A 22,162-nucleotide genomic window follows, 5' to 3' on the forward strand; every position below is an offset into this window, starting at 1 on the left:
GGAAAATTCCTAGCCTAGAGTTTTTCATCTGGATTTTAAATTTCAGATCAAAATACTACTGAATTTTTTAATGCTTTTGAGCAGCTCTCATTTCAAGGGGTGAGACTGCCCTAGGGAAAATCTTCTCTTTTTAATTATTCTTTAGTAAAAATCCATCCCATTACTCTCAGCATCAATTATTACTGTTGCTGATTACGGTGCCCTTACTCAGCCACCCTGGAAACATCCCGTCTACTTTATTTAAGGATCTCTCTACCTCCTAAAATAGAAACAGAAAAGCCCTTGTACATTAAGGGCACATTGCACTAGGTGCTGCACAAACAGGGAGGATGTCCAATCTGAATTTAACAGGACAGGTTTAGGAGAATTTATGCCAGTTAAAAGGCATGGCCCAAGGATTTTGCATGCTGGAGAATTCATCATATCCCTAGACTAAATTCCCCATTCTTGCTGTGAAAAAGTGACCCTTGCTTCTAGTGTGAATTTGACTACTGTCAGCCTCTAGATGCTGGCTCGCACTATTCCTGGGCTCCAGATTAAAGGGCTCTCCGCAGTCGGAAGTCATCTCTCCTTGCAGGTTCGTACAAGCCATTTTTAGGCTGAAGCTAGCAATAGATACAAACAAGTATTCCTACGGGAAATGCCCTGTGATTTCTAGTTACAAAGGGGTGCAATGGCATCCTAGAAAAAAATCATACTCCCAAGGATATTTTTGGGCCTCTGCTCAATACAACTGAATACACCGCCTACCAATATGTTAGAATAAGATTGAAAAAGCCCCTCTCTCCTTTCCATAAGCGATGGGAATTATTTTTTTTAAAAATGCAAAATGCCTAAGCCATTGAGGGGCATAAATTTTGCCAAAAAGGGCTTGTTCCTAAGGTTAAGTCTCCTACTCGCAGAAGTGACTGCAGCGTACTGAAGACACAACGCAAACTGGCTACGGTATCAGTAGCAGCCTAGCAGGAGCACCACAGACCTCAGCGTGGTTTCACCACTTGACTCTGTTTCAGGAGTGTTTTTCTGCCCGTGCCAAACTCCATGAGGCTAAAGCTACCCTGCTAGCAGGGCCCACGCTGGCTTCTTTCAGGCTAGTCCAGGTCATTTCTACACAACATCACTGAGAGTGCTGTGAAGATCTAAGGAACCTAAGCTTTTCAGCAAAATTGATGCTCCTAACTCACTTAGGCACCCTGGAGATATCTCATCTACTTTAAGGAGCAATATGATGTTTGTGAAATAGAAACAAAAGATAAATAAAAATATTACAAAGGGTGTTATAATGTCTTTTCGCTAAGCCTGTTCAGGAGGTGCAGCTCACATAGTATTATGGGTAGCAGTAAAATGACAGGGAAAGTCATTTTTTGGCCCCCACCCCAGCATTTTTACAAAGCCTGCCTAGTGTAACCACAAAAAAGTTCTGTAAGATGTTGCACAGGAAAAGGTAGCACTTAGCAGCTTCTTGGTACCCGAGAAGCAGTGGGGATACAATTCTAGAGACAAGAGGTCTCCTCCGGCTCTGCTGCTAGTCCTTATGGCAGCCTTGGGCAAGACACTTCAGCTCTGAGCCTCAGTTTCTCCATCCGTAAAATAGGCACAAAGTTTCCTCCTCTGTAAAGTGCTTTGAGATTCAAATAGGAAATTCCCGTTGGTGCAGCACAGCCTAGTAGGCGCACACACTCTCAGGCCATATGGCTTAGCAACCAGATCAGCGATTCTCAACCTGGTTGCCTTTGCAAACCAAAGCCCTGCTGCTTTGCACTGCAGTTGAAATAAATGAGCCTAGAGGAGAACCACTTGTGCAACACCCCCCATCCAACCTTACCCCAAAGCCAGAATCCGGGGCGCAGATTACAAGACATTGACCTGAACCATCTGTCTTCCTTGGTCTGTGGTCCTACAGTAATGCTCATCTCAGTGCATTCATTCAGCTTTGCATTGCTCGCTTCTCCTAGCAGATGTGCATTGTGGCGGCTCATTTATTCATTGATAGAGCCCTGATGCCCTATATAGGCCTTCTAGTCAAATACAGACCTGAATGTAGTGTCCTTCTTGTAGCGACTGGCACACAAGAGTGGGATGTGGCTACCATTTGCATCCAAGTGCTTCTGAATCCCAAGCCCAAGTAACAAGCTTCCCATTTTCAGCTGGGTTGGCTAGGGTCAGCCTTTGAAATGAATCCACAGCAGGGCTTGAACTTTCCATCAGTGCTATAGCAAGACACCGGAAGTGCTCTACCACCATTGCATCCCAACACCTTCATGCCATCATGAAAATAACTGAGCATAAGCTTTACATACTGACAAGTGACAGTAATAGTAAGTTGAGCTTTGTCAGAAATAGTCTAGTCTTCTTTTATGTAGAACACGAACAGGAAAAGAAATGAAATAAAAGAAAAAAACTGGGCTGGGAGGGACCTCGGGAGGTCAGTTAGTCCAGTCTCCTGCTCTCTGTACCACCTCTGTGTTCTAACAATAGTTTGTGCACCAAGGTAAGGAAAGTTTTTTCTGCTTCGTGGAAAGAAATGATGGATACATGAAATAAGAAGCCAGTTGCCATCATAATAAGGGACCACCTGTGTATAAAGAGCCAACACAAGACCTACACATCACTTATGCCTGCTGATATTTTCACATTAGACAGAGTAAATAGGTACTCTGCAATGCACTGACTTCTTCTTATGCCTCTGCCTAGCTGAAGTACTAATCCGTTGGATTTCAACACCCTCAATTCTAGCCAAGAAGTTGCCGGCACCCATTTTCAAAAGGCAAATTACAGCCAGCCACATTAGAAGACAATGTAGTGAAAGGATCATATGTGGTATAGAGGACCACGTACAAGACTAGAACTCCATTTCCCCAGTAGCCCTTCCTTGCACTCATCTCTGGCTCAGGACTGAGAACAAACAGCCCTGCAACCAAAGATCAAGGTGAGACATTCAAACCCAACCGAAGTAAAACACTTCAGCCACACTATATCGAATTAGACTGTGGCATTCACCAATTCCTGAAGTGGCTAAGAATTTAAGAAGCGGGTCAAAAATCAACTACACATTAATATAGAAATCAAGACAATGCAGAATGCATATAATTGTAGGCAAGAAAAATGTTGGAAGGCATATTAAACCTTATGCTTCAGGGCAGGAGCCAGGCTGTAATTAGTAGAGGACAGGATGAGAAGCCAAGTGAGAGATAATATCTACTAGGGGAGTTTTCTTTCCAAAATTCAGTACAGGTTACTCTCAGAAGTAGGATTGCACCTTGGGTTTCATCCAGTATCACTAATCCTTCATTCAGAAATCCCACTGAAGCCTTCTTTTGAGGACATGGGTGAAATAGGTGGGGCTTTATACAGAGGACTTATTATAAGGGCCTTTAAAAATGCAAAATATACCCAAGTTCTACCCTCTCCCAAAAACTTCATATGACTATGGGCAGATATCTCACTTGTGACCCGCTGCAGCAGGACATAACAGAGCATTGCCCAGACAATGTAAATGCGTGACGCAAAATCGTTCCATTTACTTGTACGTTGTAAGCTCTTGAATTAAAAAGAAAAAAAAATGCATCTCTTACCTTGAACACTTCCATTGGAAGAGGACATTTTGCTGCATCATTAAGGGATTTTTCCCGAGCGCATTTCCACTCAGATATAGTCTTCAGAGAATAGATTTCTAAAGCAACAACACAACAACAGTCACGTAACAATTTAAGGATCAAGCACTCTTATACTGTGTTCATCTCACTATGCACTAGGAAATTGTATAGTCTATTTAAACCAAACAATACATGTTAAACCACGCTGTACAGTACTATTAAAACCAACACAAAAGAGAAACTAATAGAAAGCAAGAGTTGAGAAATGTACTTCATATCTTCATATCTTTTTTTTTTTTTTTCCTTGAAAAACATAGGGGGTTTTTTTGGTTTGGTTTTGAAAACCAGATCCTTTCAGGCTTTCAATCGTCAAAACCTGACGTTTGGAGCTTTTGGCTTTTCAACTGAATTGAAAATATTTCGATAAATCCAGAAGTTTTCTCATTAACTTTCCCGTTTCGCTGAAAGGATGCTTTTGTCCAAAACACCAAAAAAAATTGCGTTTAACTTTTGGCGCAAGTACATTTGTATCAGAATCCAAGTTACAATGCCAAGTCAAAAGCAAGCGGTTATGAATGCTGATCAGACTGAAGTACACTTTTATGACAGTATCTTCATAGGGGATTCACGTTGCTTTTAGTGAATATCCTTAAATAGATTTAATGTCATTAGTCATATTAGCAAATCCTTTTGTGATTCATTGCAGTAAAATGCCAATAAATCATCTCCTGTAGAAAACAATACAATGAGGAAGAACTTTATATTGGCTTTATTTCTGCCCTACATAACATATTGTTACCCAGAGCAAGTTACTGCAGAACATTCATACCAAGGTCTTAAAGCTAAGAGATACGATAGATTGCAACAATTATTAAAATGGAAATGAACATTTAGCCAATAACAGGCAGAAATCCAGATACAGAATAAACAGGATCTAATTCAATTGACATCAATGCGGTTGCATCCATTTACACCTATGGTGTATTTGGCCCAATTTGCATTTGAAATTCCATATTTCAGAGAAAAAAAAACGTGAATTTGCTCGCTGCCAAAGATTTACTGCTGCATCTTACAATTCTGAGGGAGAAGAGGAAAAAAAAATAAGGAATTGGCAAGCGCTGCCTTCACCTAGCACTGCCGCTACAAGAGAATTTTATGCTCTGATCTCAACAGATTTAAGACCTTATCAAAATAGGATTTGCAGAATCACTCAGTGGAAGTGGAAGTATTTATACATCCACTATATCAAACTATGCTACTTCAGGCAGACATCAAGGATATGCATATGAATTTAAGCACCCTTAAACGGAAATGTTAACCTTTCAGGGCTGTATTTTTAATTCCTTGCCTGTCTGGTTTTTAATGTGATCTGGAGCCCCCATTTACAGGGCAAATTTGAGTCATGGTCTTTAGCATCAAGTGGACCTTTTACTGAAGTGGTCATTATTTTATGTACCTGTTACCGTGCTCACCCTAGTGTTTCTGGAATCGCTGCTCCTGCTTGAAGGCATGAATGAAAATCACCCACACCTACTTTCTGGCCTGAATGCTCTCACTGTAGCTAAGGGGAAAATTCACAGGAGTACAATTCATTCCCCTAGGGACAGGGTATTGCTTGGTCAAGAGGGACACTGGCCATGTCTACACGCTCATTAATGTGCCGTAATTACGGCGCATTAAAATTTAGTACCTGTAATGACAGGTACTGACATAATGCACCATAAATCGGCGCTACCTTGCAATAGCGCACTTGAATGCTTTTTGTGCGACATTAATGCACATTAGACTAAATCTACTGCGCATTAGTGCAGCCTTTGCCCACTGTGCTAATAGGTGGTAGAATTACTCTTCTGTGCATTAAATGTCTCGCACAGATGCACCCAATGTGACTCGGATACAAGAGGGTGTCCCCTGGCTATGAGAGAGAAGGGCACTGCAGCTGCCTGGGACCTGGTGCACCATATTTCCCCGGCTGGATGGTGTGCTGTGGGGGAATAGGACCAAGGCTCGCTCAACTCCCTGCCCTACACCACCCATTCTGATGCAAATATGGCTGGACGATGTAGCAAGCTGCAGCCTTAATCCTGCAGCAGCCAAGGGGAGCTCCAGGCTGCCCTGGTGCCAGCCCCAGGCTGGCTGAGGGCATGGGGAGCCAGGCCTGGGCTCCAGGGAGCAGGAGGGAACTGTCCCAGAGTGGGGGACAGGTCCCAGCCATGTGGAGCTCAGGATCACCAGCACTGGTTTGGAGTGATGCCGTGTGGCCGAGTGATACCAGCACCCTGAGCTCTCCCCTCGCTTTGCTTGCTGAGGGGTTGGGGGAGCTCTCTGTCCCTGGTCCTGGCACTGCTCAGCTCCTGGCTGTCCCCAGAAGCATCTCCCCCCAGTCCTGGTGCTGCTTACCCTCTGCCCCCATGCATCTTCCCCTGGTCCTGGTGCTGCTCAGCTCCCAACACCCTCCGGACACGAGTGGGGAGCGGGAGTCAACCGAAACACGGGCTGAGCAGGCAGCAGCAGGGCTAAGGAGATGGAGAAATTCTCTGTCCCCAGCCCAGTGCTGCAGGGACAAAGAGCTCCCCCATCCTGGCACTGCTCCGGGGGGGAGCTGAACAGTGCTGGGACCAGGGACAGAGCGCTCCCTGTCCCCTCAGCAAGCCAAGCAAAGGGCGAGCTCAGGGCACTGCTGCCGCTCAGCCACAGGACACTGCCCCAAGCCAGTGCCACCAAGCTGGGCTGTGATCCCGAGCTCTGCACCAGAGCCGTGGACAGCTCCCCCCACCACCCCCTGCTGCCTAGGTTGACCAGGAGCAAATTGCTCCAGGTCAGGGTCTACACATGCACTACTGCGCAGTAGCTAATGCACTGTGAATCGAACACCTATATTTGTTGGTACTAGCAAATGGTGCATTAGCCTAATTTACTGCATCGAAAGTCCCGCGCATGTGTAGATGGTGATGCTTTACTGTGCATTAGTCTAATATGCAGTAAAGTATCTCGTGTAGACTGTAGTCTCTAACACAGGGGCGGGCAATTATTTCGGGCGGAGGGCCGCTTACTGAGTTCTGGCAAGCCATCAAGGGCCGCATGACAGGCAGCCAGGGGCACATAAATATTCATTTTTAAAAATTTTAGTTGCCCCACAGGCCAGATAGAATGGCCTGGCGGGCCGCATTCGGCCCACGGGCCGCATTTTGCCCACCCCTGCTCTAACATGAACTAACAGAGAGGCTAGAGATCTCTTCTTCAGATGGGACATGCAACTCTGAGGGTATCACCAAACCTGGCCCCATCTCAGCCATCCCCCATTATTCTTTCCCAGACATCTGTTTTCATGTCTTTTGCTCAGCTTCAAGCTAAGATGAACCTTCCTTTCTCTCCTCAGACTGATCTCCCAAATGCAGCTGTCAGCAGGGGATCTTTCCCTAGCCGGTTCTGCATCCCATGGCCTTGTGGATGGAGGATTTCCTGCTTATAAGGATTGGCCCTCATAATACAGCTGCCTCCAAGAGCTGAGTATCTCCTTTACTGGGCTCAAAATTGACACTCTTTCTTTTGGGGCTTAGACTTAACAATCAGAAAAAGGCCCTTTGTATACCAGGCTTAGACTTCTTGCAGCCACAGATCTTAACCTTTTTATACAGCCCAGATCCTAGAGGCATTTGATTTGGGGGGGGAACCCAAGTTTCATTTAATTTCTAGCTCCCCATAGAGAAAAAACTAGAAAAAGGTGGCTCCAAAAAGGCTTTATAATCAGGAAACAGAAACAGCCCAAAGATCACTATATTTTTAAATCTCTCGAGGCCAGATTCTAGTCCTCCTATCAAGTGTCTGTGGATTTAGGCGCCTGCATACAATTCTCTTCCACCCTGGTCAAATCCTGAAAAACCGTTCAGGCATCAACTTTTGTAATACGCTGACACCCTTAACACCAAGTCACAATTAACAGTGAGGAGGAGAAAGAGTCGCATACCTTTCGCATCAACTATTTTTCAGGGACTTGCGCAGGGTAAAACAGAATCCCATTGGGGTATCTACTTCCATTTGTAATGGGGGGAACAGAATCTGACCCTGGGTTTTTGACAACTCCTCCAAACACATGGGGTTAGCCAGGTGCAAACACCTGCTGTGGACTGCCAGGGTCAGATACTCAGCTGTGGTGTTGGAGCTACACCATTCACACCAGCTAAAGGATCCAACACAAACTATTTCCCTGCACTCTTACTGTGTTTTATATTTACTAATGCCCCGAAAGGCTTCGTGTTCCCTACAGTGACTGCAATGGAGTTGCAGGAGATAGCCAACACAGGGAAGCTGGTGTTCCTTGCACTAACACTGGGTGAAAATTAGTTGCAATTTTTTTTTGCATATAGTCAACAACCCGCGGAAGATAAAGATGCATCTAATGGTTTCAATAACTGGAGAGCAATATTACGTACGCATTCTGTTAGACTGAGACAGCCGAGTTACGTTGGCAAGTTTATGGACACTAAATCGCATGGTTAAAGGAGCATAACGCATTTTCTTTAAGAGATAGCGTTGCAGGTAATTGAACAAAGAGGACTGTGACCATTTGTATTCAGGGTAACAAGAAATAACCAATTAAAATCACTGTCAATTCATCTTTACCTAGAAAGTCATACAAACCGAGGCAATCTCACTTCATCTAAATGCTGGGCACCAGATCCCCAATTGTGCCATGATTTATATCAGCTGGTGACTTGTAATATTGGTACAGGTGGACCCCCCCACTACATCCACTGTATATCAGGTTAAAAGGCTTAAGCAGTGTAAAGGGGTGCTAGAAGCCCTGGTTCCAGGTATGCAAGGACAACCTGGGCAGAAAGTGTGACCACCATGAGGACCTTTGCAAACCCCGGCATGGGAGCAATGCAGACTAGGGTTGAAGGTAGGCTTGCTGCCCATGGCGCTGCACCAATTCTGGGCCACAAGGCACTATCAGAGAGGTGTAAAGATCACCTGGAGGGATCTTTGCCCACCTGCCTCTAGGTTGTAAGCTATATCCTCAGCTCCATGAGAAACAGCAGACTTTCCCCAATGGGAAACACGTAAAAAAACAAAGTGAAACCCAGACCAGCAGGCTCTGGGTTAATGTTCAGTATAGGGGGGAAAATATAGCATAGTCACACAAGAAATAAAGTCTATGGTGCATTTCTTTTTGATAGATCAAGAAAGCAGACCATAAAGGCACCGTAAGGACCAGCAGAAAGTGCCTGTGATGGAACAATGTCATCTTACATTAGCTGAGGGCCTTGCAGAGATGAACCCGATACTTTGGTGCCCTGGGACAGGGGGCTAGAGGTTGCTAAACAGCAGGCTGCCCATCTAGGGGCCCTTTTCATAGATTTCATAAATTTTCAGACATTAGGGCTGGAAGGGACTTCGAAGATCATCAGATCCAGCCCCCTGTCCCAGGGGCAGGAAGTCAGATAGACTCAAAGGATCCCAGCAAGATAAGCATCCAAGCATTTCTCGAACGAGTCCAGAGTAGGTGCCTACACCACTTCTGGAGGGAGTCTATTCCAGGTCTTGGGGGCTCGGACCGTAAAGAAATTTTTTCTTATGTCCAGCCTAAAATGGTCTTGGAGGAGTTTATGACCATTGGTCCTTGTTATCCCTTGGGACACTCTGGTGAACAGACGTTCCCCCAGATCCTGATGCACATCCTTCATGCACTTATAAGCAGCTACCAGGTCCCCCCTGAGCTTGCACTTTTCCAGACTGAACAGTCCCCTGGCTCACAGCCTCTCTTTATAAGGCCTATTCTCTTGCCCTCTGATCATGCGCGTGGCTCTCCTCTGGACTCTCTCAAGCTTCTCAACATCCTTCTTGAATTGCGGAGCCCAAAATTGGATGCAGTACTCCAGCTGTGGCCTCACCAAGGCCGAGTACAGCGGGAGGATGGCATCCTGAGATTTACTTGAGAAGCATCTATGGATGCAAGCCAGCGTTACTAGCCACAGCATCGCATTGAAGGCTCATGTTCATCTTGTGGTCAGTCATGACCCCCAAGTCTCTTTCAGCCGTGGTGCTAGCAAGTGTAGCACTGCCAGGCGTATAAGTATGCTGCGGGGGGGTTTCCGCCCCCCAAGGTGGAGCACATTACATTTAATCGGTATTGAACATCATCAGGTTTGTGTCCGCCCACTTACTAAGTTTATCCAAGTCAGCCTGGATCAGGTGTGGACGCTATGCCCCAAAGTTTAGTGTCGTCGGCAAACTTAACCAGTGCGCTTCTGACACCAATGTCCACAGCGTTGATAAAGATGTTGAAGAGAACCGGTCCAAGGACAGAGGCTTGGGGAACGCCCCGGTCATGGAGCACCATGACGATTCGCTGCCATCAGCACTACTCTCTGGGTCCGACCACGGAGCCAATTTCCCAGCCATCGGACTGTGGCGTAGCCGAGGCCACAGTTGGCCAATTTTGAATCATCCCATTCACCCACCCCTACTTACACCCCAGGGTCTATCACTCGGGGGCCAGATCCTATGAGGAGATACAACTGCTTGGCATTTTGGAGGGTCAGGCCCAAAACAGGATAAATACACATTGGTTTTCTAAGGTACTCACAGCTTCTGGACATGGGACCTATTCCACCTATCGGGCATGTGAGTGGCCTCAGGCGCCTAAGCAGGATCCTATTCCACCCTGTCTGAGTCCCTGAAAGAAGAGTTGGTGCAATTGGTGGGTCCTCCTCCTCCTCCTTGTGGCTTTTCTATCACTCAGTCTTAAGGGTAAGATGATGGTAGGGTACACAACCAGATGCATTAACTGATTTCCAAGGATTTGAGCAGGGTAGAACAGGAGCACATATGAGCGTGTAAGTTTATTTAGATGCTTAATACCTAGAGCAACATCTGGCTATTTCTTTTCCAAACTCGAAAAGTTTATAGCCCTATTATTTCTCTGCTCCAGTTGTCACCTTGCCGAACAAGAAGTTAGGACACTACTGCGGGATGCACTAAGGACCAAATTCAATTTGCGGCCTCTTCCATTTTCATTTCTTGAGTTAACAACATCCATGAAGCAGCAGCACAGTGACTTTCATGCATTTTGTAACATTTGGCTTTGCCAGTGAACACCATACCATGCAGCCAGCGGACTTCACTGTGCATGAAGGGAAGCAGTTGCATCCCCAGTGGTGAAGCCAAAAGGAGAAAGTGAGATATCTGAAGGCTGTGCAAGCCTGAGACTTAGAAATCCTTGGCTTTCAGTTGCTTTTGACCTTGTCTGTGGAGTAGGGAGAGCAACATTTGGGAATGTAGGTAGGGAGCGTGAAGGGACAAGCATAGGAATTAGGAGGGGATTAATTAGGAAGAGGTGGGGCAGGTTGGTAGAGTAGTTGACCTGTCTCACTACAGCTCCACAGGTGTGAGAAGCTTGGGCCTTGCTGGGGACTCCTGCCAAAAGCCACCACCAGCTGTCCAGTAGTAAATGGAGACCCAAGAGTCACCAGCTGGAGACCTAAGAGTCTCCAGAGTCAATGGAAAAGTTCAGGTGAAGCGACCTGCTCTGCTAACACAGGGAAAGCTAAGACAGAGCACACGGTTCCTACACCAAGGTCCATGCTTTGGCTAAGAAACCATCTGCACTCGTCCAAGAGAAATTTGCCTGTTTGTGGGTTCAGTACAAGCCCTCGCTTGTGTCAAGGCAAGTATCCTGATTGCAGAAGTCAAGCTGCAAGGCAAGCAGCAGGCTGCTTCAATCAAGGGTGGAAGCAATTACAGTGCAAAGTCCTCCGATTCTGCATCCTCACAACCGTGCGGTGGGCTGATTTTCACTTCGAGTTGTCAGAGCCAAGTGAGTCCCCGCTGTTGTGCAGGATGAGGGGAGCAAATAAATGCACCTCAAATAAATGGGGGAAAAAGGCCTGCAAGGGGAACAAAAGTCTCCTAATCCAGCCCAACTCTTCCAGGAAAAGTCATCTGACAGGCATATCCTCCAGGGTGATATTGGTCCTGTTGTCATATAGACACAACAGATGCATTTATTCAGAAAATGCCCTTCAGGGGAATACAGGCTAGAGCCTTGTTCTTTCACCTCTAAAACATCAAGTTTTTGCCCTCTGCCCGGCTTCAACCGAGTTATTTCTGCTTGCATGTGCCAAAAGGTGTCTTTCTTTCTCATGGGATTTTTCATTATTATTTGAATTACACTAACTCAAACTCCAGTTCAGGACCAGGACCCCACTGTGCTGGGGACTGCATGAACATAGCAAGGGCTTACTTACCCAAGGATGCTCAGGAAATTTAATCCAGGTCAGGAAAAAAAAATTGAAAGTAGATTAGCAAGGCTGAATGAAAAACTTGTGTGTGGCTACTCTTGTTCAAAATCAAAGGGGCCTTAATTCAGTTTAGCTTCATTTACTTTCAAATGAAGTTAAGCTAAACCAAATTCATTTCCAATTAAGAGTATCCCGTCATCTTAATGCACTTCTCGGTGAAATTACATTAAACCAAATTAAATCCCTTCCCATTCTAAATTAGAGGGTCCACACACAGGTTTCATGCAGTCCAGTTTAACTAACCGTTTTATATTTGCCACTTTGCCTTAATTTGGATTAATGTTCGGTCATATTCCTGCGTAGGCAACCTAAAAACATCGCTACTGCTCTATTGAGCGTGCAGTCCTAATAGCCAACTCACACAAAGCAAGCAACATCACATCTAGGAATTGCAGATCAGAGGAGTGTTTTACCCATGGTCATACAGAAAAAAAAATGATCAATGGGAAAGCAGGTTTCTCAAGTCAGAGTTACAGCATCGTAATACAAGAGCATCCTTACTCTTTTAGTACATAGCAAATTCCTCCATACTAATAAGTTTCTATTAAGTAAAAAAAAGAAGAGACACAGAAATGATGAACCAGTAGATACACTCATCAGAGCCATTGAATTCCCAATAAACACAGACTTAAGTGCAACTAGTGAGATCAAATTTGCAAACAAGTTGGTTTACCTGTAGGTGGGTCCATTCTGTATTTATTCTCTTGACACCAACCGACTGGTCGAAGTCTGTAATCCAAGTAAAACAACCACTGGTCATAGGATTCAGTCTCCTCCAATCCCACATAGCGAAGGCGTAATCTTCCTCCAACATTTTCAACCACACTAACTATCCAGTACTGAAAGGGGTTCTGGGTATCCTGCAGCTCTATTAAGGAATCAACTGTAATGAGGTCTACAGGGTTTTTTCCTCGCAGAGGCTGTTTAAATAGAAGCAAAACTCCTTATTTTAAACTTTATTTGAAGACTTCTCAAGGAAACAGATGACAGCAGAAGATTATTTTTGTTTTTCACACCACCATCCTAGCTATCAGCAAACAGTCTGCTCTCCTTTCCATTTTACCCAGCGTCTTCCAAGTTCAAAGGCAGAAGTAAACAGAAAAACAACAGCTGTATTAATTTCTCAACCAACACCAAAAAAAAAAAAAGAGAGAGAGAGAGAGAGAGAGAGAGAGAGAGAGAGGCTGGTCCATCTTGGAGGTTTCTCAAGAACTCATTTATCTGGATGCTGATGACTTAGCGCCATATCACACCAAAGGATCCCACCCTAACCTCATACCAACTCCAGCCGAAGTTTTGGGACATACACGCAATCATAGATCCAAAGCCCACTGAAATCAAAGGAAGACTCCTGTTGACTTCAGTGTGCTTCACTAACACACAATGAACTCATTTACTTGTGTCCTTAGGTCCTGATCCTACAGACACATACGCACGTGCTTAACTTTACCACCATGGTACGGCCAATCCTGAGCATTCAAAAACAGTCATGCTCCAAAATTCATGAGACGGATCATGAGATATATTTTTATTTGAGCCTCTTCACATATTCAGGCTTTTCTTTGCAATCACCAAGGCCAGAACCCTCCTTTTAATTTAAAAAAAAAAAAAAAAAAATGAAATTCTTGTGCTAACACTTGATTCCAGGAGCTGGAGTTTTTTGAGAAAGACTCAAAAAAATCACAAGTTTCTTAATAAATCATGAGAGTGGAGACACTGCAACAGTAAAACGTCCAAATTGCTCAAAGCAATACACGGAAGTGCATACAAAATGTTTGAAAGATCAGGACCTAAGTTTTCATTATTTGTGTGCGTACCGAATCTTGTCAAAAAAAAAAAGACAGTAAAAATCAAGCTTTCTAGGGATTTTTAAAAGAGATATTCTGTATATCAGAAAGAGAGTCTAGAATGGTTCTCTCTTTGGCTGGTAGGAGGGGAAAAAGGAGAAAAAGAAAAACATTATTTTAAAAAGAAAACTGTCCTGATTTGATTTTAATCCCCAATGTCAACATTTTGAATGATTTCCAAAGTGTCTGACCAGCGCTATAGTTGGTTGAAAAATGGGGCGAAGTTTTTCTTTTATTTTCAATTTTTAAAAATAACGTTGAAATTTCAGAGCATATAAAAATTTTAACCAGCTCTACGATGAGTTGATACATCTCAGTACAAGACATTTTGCTTATAACCTCTGCTATTTTCTTATCGCATTTATTAAATGTAACCGTACAATATTTTAAAATATTTTGTCATGGTAAAATGTGATTTCTAAATATAACAACATTGCAGCAACTGGATGTAATGTGATTTTTCTTCCATACCACAATGGCTTTTGTGCAATAAAACATTCTTTAATATCAAAGGATATAGTAGCACCATAATGACTTAATTTATTATAATTCATCCCTGGCCATTATAAAGCTAATATTGCTTCTGATTTGAGCACTAGTTGCTAAACCAATCAGTCGTCACTTACCCCTGAGAGCAGAATAGCTAAAATTAATATGTGGGTTATATTAAGTATTAATATTGAAAATAAAGCCAGAACTTTTATGAATAGCTACAGTACAGAAAATCATCATTGCATATTGATTTAACACTGTAACAATGGTCTGCAGTGCTGATGAACAGTAATTCTATTTAGTAGAGGTTGCAAACACTGCATAATATGTACTGTCATATACATACTGCACCCAACAGAGCATAATTAACACAAGATTGCAAATAGATGCTCTCTATGCTACTGTTTCTTCCCTCTGTATTTCTGCCCCACTTGCCTGCCTGTCTCCTCTGCCTACGCAAGGATGGAAAAGTTGAATCAACTAGTAGGACTGGGGCTTATTCTAATCCCATTTATACTCATCTGGAGTTACAATCTCCAAGGCAGGAGTCAAACACTTAAGCTTTTTTCATGTTCTAGCCAGGAGTGAGGAGGAACATGATGACATATATTTCTTTGAGTGTGCAGTATTTTTGGTCCTGTGAACCTCAGCTATATTCTATTAAGTCAACATCTATGCCTAGCTAGCAAAATGCCCCCACATTAAATCCTGCAAGTATCTGACCTGCATGAGCGGACAGGAACAAAGTAATCTAAGAGAGAAATGTCGAGATGCATGTGTATTCCAGAGGTAGGCAAATATTTATGCAAAGATGAGCCACATGCTTCCTTTAACTCTGCTTCCCTACCTCATCAGGGTTATTCCTTACCTACCTGAGCCTCATGCAGCCCTGCAAGCATGGACTTTATGTACCTCCCCTGATGGCCACCTCTTTTTTCCTTCGACAGGAGCCCTGATGGAGAAGTTGCTGATTTCATACAGTTTCAAGATGAAACCATGAACGGGCCCAAGACTAACCTAAAAGGATCTGTGGGCGAGACTCCTCACAAACATGATTCGGGATCTGACTTTATGAAGGATGCTGAAACTGGGTAAAATTGGCATAGCAGGGTTCCCTGTACATAGTGCCGAGCTCAATAACATGAGCAGACAGCTTGGTTGTGTTTTCATGTCCCCAACTTCTCACCTGCCCAACAGGTAGCGAGTTTCCCTACTATACATAGGGCACTCTTGCACCTGAGAGAGTCAAATCCTGTTGCCAGCTGACCATCCTGAATAAGGGGACTCTGATTTCTGTGACTTCAGGGCTTTCTGTTGCCCTCTCCTAAAAAACACTTAAATTTCCTCGTACTTGGTTAGATCTAATGTTCACTGAACTCCATGGAAGTACTTCTTTGATCTGGGCAGGCACTGGGTCAGGCCTGTAAGGGATAAACAGACACTGCATGCACAAAGCCCTTTGTTTTTAAAAGGTCAAACACTGCTAGGGCATAAATACCGTGACACATGATCAGATATAAATTGCAATCTAATACATACGCCTTCCAGCAAGTTTGCAGGTGCAGTTCGGGAGCCTGTCAAATCATGTATAAGGAATTCCGTCCAGTCCACGTACTTCTCCTTGATTGCTGGGGGTGGGGGGGGGGAAGAGAAAAGAGAAATACTTAGTGCTGCAAACTGAAATCAACTGCCGTGTACATTATAGAGAGAACAGAACGGGCATGGCCACAGGCTTTTCAGCTTTGTGTTTTTTCTAGGTGCCAGAGAAAATACAGCCAAAGGTGTGAAGAAATCCTCCTTTGTCTGCCTCACCTCTAGTGGGGCAGCCCAGCCCCTTCTGTTTTTTCACACTGCCTGGTCTCCACCTGGTCACCTAGGGGACTGGGCTGTAAAAATTCCTACGGGAGGGGAGAGCTCGCTCTTTCCTTTGTCCTGGAGCAGGCATTTTGGGGAAGGGGACGGCAGTCATTTTGGGACACAGAAACAAGCAGGACCCTCCAGAGCTCTCTCAGTCTCTGGATGAACATGTGAGTAACTTACCTGAAATTCAGCCAGTCAATCAGGGTATGTAACTTTAGCTGTGGATCAAAAGGGCCATCAAGCACACTCTGTTTTGCTCAAGGCATTTTTCTTTTAATATTTCTCTGTCCTGTACCCCTCCCCCATCCTCTCTCTCTGATTAATAAAAAGGCTATCTTGCTCAGCACGCCTAGCTGTGTATGCCTGGGGAGAAAGGGGTCAAATGGCATTTCACTCCCAGCAGTGCTCAGCAGTTTATTCATTAAAAATTAATTCAGTCCTACCTGAGAATATACTGGAAGGCTTCAGGCTACAAGGAGCACCCAGATATACTTCCAGGGGGCAAAGCACCCCTAAAGCTGGCTGGGTCTGTGTACCCCAGGCTGCACAAAGCCCTAACTGAGACCAGTACCCAGGTGGTGGCAGTATTACCCCAGGTTTGCGGAAGGTCTCCAGGAAGGGGGACGGTTGGACATAGGTGCCCTGGGGAAGACTCCCAAAGCATGAGTTTGGGCCAGGCACAGTGAGGTGGGTGGCTCAGCATAGTAGCACCCCCTACTGTCTCACCACAAACAGTTTAAAGTTTTAGATGCAGCACATGCATGCACGCACGCACGCAAGCGCACACACACACCCTCTCCAAATCCTCAGGTAGACATAAATCAGTGAAATCAATTACACTGATTCACACCAGCTGAAAATGATCACGACTTAATCATCCCAACTGTTTTTTTGCAACCGTATGTGCAACCACACACTTCCTACTACCTCACAGGCTCATATTTAGCTTAACAGATATTTCTGCACATTTCATAAATGATCACAGAGAAGAAAAGGCACAGTCACATCTATGTCTGGCAGGCCAATAATGTGCAAACTCCCTGACATTTAGAAAAACTAAGAACCAAATTCCCCAAGTTCTGTTCTGTTTCACAAAGTCTGATCCACTCTTTTGGAGAGAAATGCCACAAATCTGTATTTCCTTAGGATTCAACATTAATGCATAAGCTTTAAGCCAGAATTTACATAGCTGCCTCTGGGATTTAAATGTCCAAATTCCTTTTAAAATGAGTGGAAATTGAGTACCAAAATCCCTTAGATAATTTGGAAAAAAAATTGGCTTCAGCTTCAGAGAATATAAAAGGCCCCCTGTAATATTTGTCTCGTGCATCTGCAAGTAAGAAACTCAGAGGATGAATTCTAATTGCTACTAACGGGAGTTACGGAGATCAGACTTTTTCCACCTCCAGCTTAACTCTGGTGTTGTAAGAGAACAGGTTGATAAACAAAAGGCATAGCTCTAAGTACAGCAACATTAGCAAACTTCAGAAAAAACTTTAATCAACTAAAAATTGAAAGCTTTGCTCAGAAAAAGCCCTTGAAAACATATTGAAATCTGTTCACCTGTATTAAAAATACTGGGTCATATTCTTCATCAATATTGCCAGGCATGGCTCTAGTTACATCCATGAAGCTACACCATCTTACACCACCAGAGGATTTGACCCAAAGCCGTCAAATCCTTTGTCTGCACTTTGAGAAGCTCTTGGGTTCGCCCCAAAAGAACCTTCCCTTCCAGCTGTTTACAAATCGCTTCCTAACGCTTTGCATTTCAGCATCGCATTTGCCATTTGGTGCTTTCTAAGCACTTTGGAAGCCTTAGTGAATTAACCTCTAGCAGCACTTGGGAAAGGCAGACAGGAGGAGGAAACCCAGGCATACACGCCTGTTACATGCCAGATTTTCTAAAAGGGCATCTGCCCTTTAGGACATGGGATATACACAACTGCTGCCCACACTTATGCCTGCAAAAGCAGTGGTGGGTGAAATATTGAGTCCTTGGCCCTCTAACAGGCAGGTTTACACTTATAGCCAGGCACCTGGGGTGGAGAAGGGGACACATTCAGATTTACAGACCTGTCAACTGTACGTAGAAGAGCATGAGCACAAAGGTTTCAAGGAAACCTGCCCTTTAAAAAGAAGTATCCCTAACTGCCTGGCCCCCAAGTCGCCCAATAAGCCCATGCTATAGTTAAGAAGAGAAAAACCTGAGGCCTTCTACACTGGACCCTGGGGAGCTTCTCACACGGGGTCTTGGGAAGCAGAGGGTGCATCTACACGTGCATGATTACTAAGCAGTAACCAAAATTTGCCGCACAGTACAGAAGCACGTCTACAAGTGCACACCCATACTGCACAGTAACTGTAGTGACTTATGCCAACTTGGGAGTTAAATTTGCTACCTGCATTATGCAGGTAGCAAATTTACACCCAGTTAGTTACTGCACAGTAAGGCACATGTAGTTGCCTACTGCGCAGAAACGTTGTGTGTATGGACTGACTTGGGACTAACTTTACTCCCAAGTCAGTCCACACACAGCGTTACTACCCTGTAATGCCTGCACATGTAGATGCCAGTGTAAAAAGTTCTTACTGCACAGTAACTTACTGAGCAGTAAGTTACTGCACAGTAAATGCACATGTAGACATGCCTGGTATGTAAGTTAAAGAGCTGGAGTCATCTCTAACTCACGATAAGAGCTGGGGAGCTCCTTGAACAGTCTCAGAATTAAAACAGCACATATTCCCACCGGTCACTAAGACAAGGTCTGCTACACATTTTCCGTTTCTCATTCTCCCCCAAGGAAATTCGATGGGGAGAGCAAGATGTGAATCCCAGCTTCATTCTGAAGGCAAGCAGGGCCCACCCCTTTGTGATCAGACCACAGAGACCCTCAAGCCAAAGCTTTGGAAAGACCCATGAAGTACCCGCCCATCCTTCCACCCTGCTTTGCAGGTAAGGGAATAGCTTCGAGTTAATTCACTGGTTGCAGTGACAATGCTGTTATAGTTCTAAAGTCAGATGAATGGGAATCCAAACGCTTTCTGAACATTTGCAAATCAGGTCTATTAATTTTCCAGCAAGCTCATTTCTCCAGGAGCTAAGGGGCTTTCAAAAACAGCCAAGTAACATTTGAAAGCTCTTGGATACAGCCACACTTAAAACACAGGAATAAAATCCGGTAGGTCACAGAAACTATCCAACAATTTATCCTAGTATTTCTGAGCCATTTAATAACAACACTGCCAGTACAGGGCCAAATACTACAAGACCCAAGCTCCAGCTGATGTCAACAGCAGAGTGGGCAGTGATGTTTGCAGAAGCATAACTGAATTTAAAATGCCAAAAGAGTTTTTTAAAAAACAAAGCCACCAAATGCCACCAAAGGTACCAAATGCCACCAAAAGCAATGCCACCAAAGGTCCAAATATGGTGCCTAAACAGGAACCACCGGCAACACTTGGTAAACAGCACAGCCCCAGAAGTAGCCTGTTTTTCTTTATTTCTCCAGGGATGGAAGCAATCTGACTGCACCTTGTGAGATGACGTGACTTATTTCCCTACTCCCCCTGCCCAGCTAGGCACTGATCAACACACCCAAGGAAGGAGGATCTCCCTGTTCCTTCATTCCCTGGAAGGAACAGGTGGAATGAACCCCTCCACATTTTACACAGGACATGACCCCAAGATTGGGGTACATCATTGCTTCGGAGGGGACTTATGCCAATCCACAAGTCACGTTAATGCTCTTCACAATGTGGTCTTATAGTCAAGGGTGAGTGGAGTGTTTCTGAGCAGCAAGAGGGTTATCAATGTTTCTTAGCCAATACACTGCTCCCAGAAGCTCGATTTTTCAAGTGCTTCACTGCATGAAGGTTTTGCAGCATTTCACATAACACGGCAGGCTCTGAACTTTGCACTATGTCCCTCCCATCCCGAGAAGGCAGGACACTTTCACTGTCTCCATATTATGAATCAGCAACCTAAGAGCAGAGAGATCAAGGACCAAATTGCCAAATGTTTGCATTAAGTCTGGTTGCCCAACTGGAACTGGAGCCAACGGTACTGAGCACTCACAATTTCTACTGGATTCAAAGACAGCCTAGGGAGCTCAGCACCAAACAGCACACTTGCTGAATCTCCAACTGGAGAGCCAAACCTGGCGGCTGCTTTTCTGGGCAAGCTTGATCCAAAAGACCACTGAAGCCAATGGGCGTCTGCTAACTCACAAATTTTGGATCAGGACCTAAGTGACATACCAAAGCCACACACTTAAAGAGACAGGCTCAGAGCTCAGGAGTCCTAGTGCTGTGTCCACTGCTGGGCTATGCACTTTCTTTAAAAAACCCCGTTCTCCAATTTCACTGAATTATGCAATTGGTTTTACAGATGCAGAGATCTTGCAGATGTATGTAAATTAGCCCATTTAAAAAGCAACTGTACTTTAGCCAATATAAAATGATTAAACTAGCCTCTAACTCCCTTCTGTCTTATGCAACGCTAGTTTTGCATAATTTCTCTGCTGAAACCAAAAGATTTATGACCTTTAAAATGTAAAGTGTAGCAATAACCAGAAAAGAAAAAAAAATTATAAATGGCTCCGTCTTTTTCAGCATTCTCGGTGTCTGTACCTCTTCAGTTCCTCTCTGCTCGCGTAACCATCAAAGACTCCAGTTGAACCAGTTGCGGAGATGGGAACTGTATCATTGAACCAGGCACGCAATCCCTCGATGTCAGGGAGCCCACAGAGCGGGGTCATCCAGCCCACAACCTCTGGTCTCGATTCTGGCTCCCGTGGCAGGGCTTCCCGCGGAGACAGCCCAGCACCAGGAAGGAGCCCGAGTTGCTACCGTGGCAGCCCAGTGCCCAGCAAGAGCTGGGGCACTGGAGCCCCAGGAAAACCCCAGGCTGGAGCCCTGGCTCTTGCTTTGCAGGGCTTATCACAATGGCAGCCAGACCCAGAGGAAAGCTGGCTTGCTGGAGCTCTGTGGGCAGAAACCCCTGCTCTGGCTTATGTGGTGGGGCTTCCCATCCTTATTGCAACAGTCAACATTTTTTTTTTTTTTTTTAATTAAACACTAGCCGCCCGCCGGGTCATGCTCACAGCAGAAGTACTGAGGAGCACCACAGTGCCTGAACTCTGGCCACGTGGCAAGCCAAACTCCATCGGTCTTGCTCCCCCCTATAGTCTGGCTACATGACGGGGATCTAGCCGGCTTTTTTGCCATTGGTAACATTAGGTATCCCTTTGAATACCCTTGCTAGAATGCACTTTGGGCAAGTTAGTGGCCACCTCTGCCTGTTTTTTTAATGCTTGTTGGTAATTTTTGTCAGTGTGAAGTGTGTAAAGGGTCAGGTGGACCTGATTTTGTGCCCACAGGATCTCTCATCAGAATTGTGGAGGTTATTAGCACACACATTTTGTGAAGGATCTGGACTCGGTGCCCCTGCAGTGAAGTGGCCCTTGCATCCAGGGCAGTAAAGAGTTGTTATGAGGACTAGAAGACTTCATCCAGGGAACTTGTACAGCTGTCCACTGCCTGGCAGCAGAGTTACACAGGTGTCTCACCTTGTGTATTGGGGCTAGCTGTAAGCCACATACTATGTTTAGGAAAAGGGAAGTGGACTAGGAGCATCAGGTGTTTAAAAAATAATGGGGGTTCTCATGGGCACAAACTAATTGAAGATCACTTCAAATTGGATGTAAGGAAACACTTCTTTACAAGTTGAGTGCCGAGGGTTTGGAACAGGTTCTTCCCAAAGATGGTGCAGTCACCCACCCTGGTGATCTTCAAAAAGCATCTTGATGCCCATCTTGCTGGGGTCATTTGACCCCAGCGGTCTTTCCTGCCCACGTGCAGGAGGGCTGGACCCGATGATCTTGTAAGGCCCCGTCCGGCCCCTAACATCTATGAATACTTCTTCACAGAAGAAAATTGAAAGCCCACACGTTTGATTTGTCAGCAAACACTAGCTGATCCCAAAGAAGACAACATTAAAAGACACTGCGAGTCATGCCATGGCATCGGGCACAGCAAGTTCACTGGAAAGTTGAGCGAAGAC

At 44.8% G+C, this 22,162-nt stretch overlaps 1 protein-coding gene across 2 annotated transcripts in view; it reads right to left on the reverse strand.

Moving 5' to 3' along the window:
• The window catches only part of SFMBT2 (Scm like with four mbt domains 2), a 166,391-nt gene that overhangs the window by 81,664 nt on the left and 62,565 nt on the right, over window positions 1-22,162 (reverse strand). The window contains exons 5-7 of one of the 2 annotated variants that reach the window (XM_059725755.1): window positions 15,778-15,866; window positions 12,573-12,819; window positions 3,576-3,673 (exon numbers count right to left, since the gene is read on the reverse strand). In XM_059725755.1, coding sequence (XP_059581738.1) covers window positions 3,576-3,673; window positions 12,573-12,819; window positions 15,778-15,866 — 434 coding nt within the window. The remainder of the gene's footprint in view (window positions 1-3,575; window positions 3,674-12,572; window positions 12,820-15,777; window positions 15,867-22,162) is intronic. The other variant, XM_059725756.1, reaches the window with a different exon arrangement.

Source organism: Alligator mississippiensis, chromosome 4, assembly GCF_030867095.1.
Source record: "Alligator mississippiensis isolate rAllMis1 chromosome 4, rAllMis1, whole genome shotgun sequence".
In the NCBI taxonomy this organism is placed as follows: Eukaryota; Metazoa; Chordata; order Crocodylia; family Alligatoridae; genus Alligator; species Alligator mississippiensis.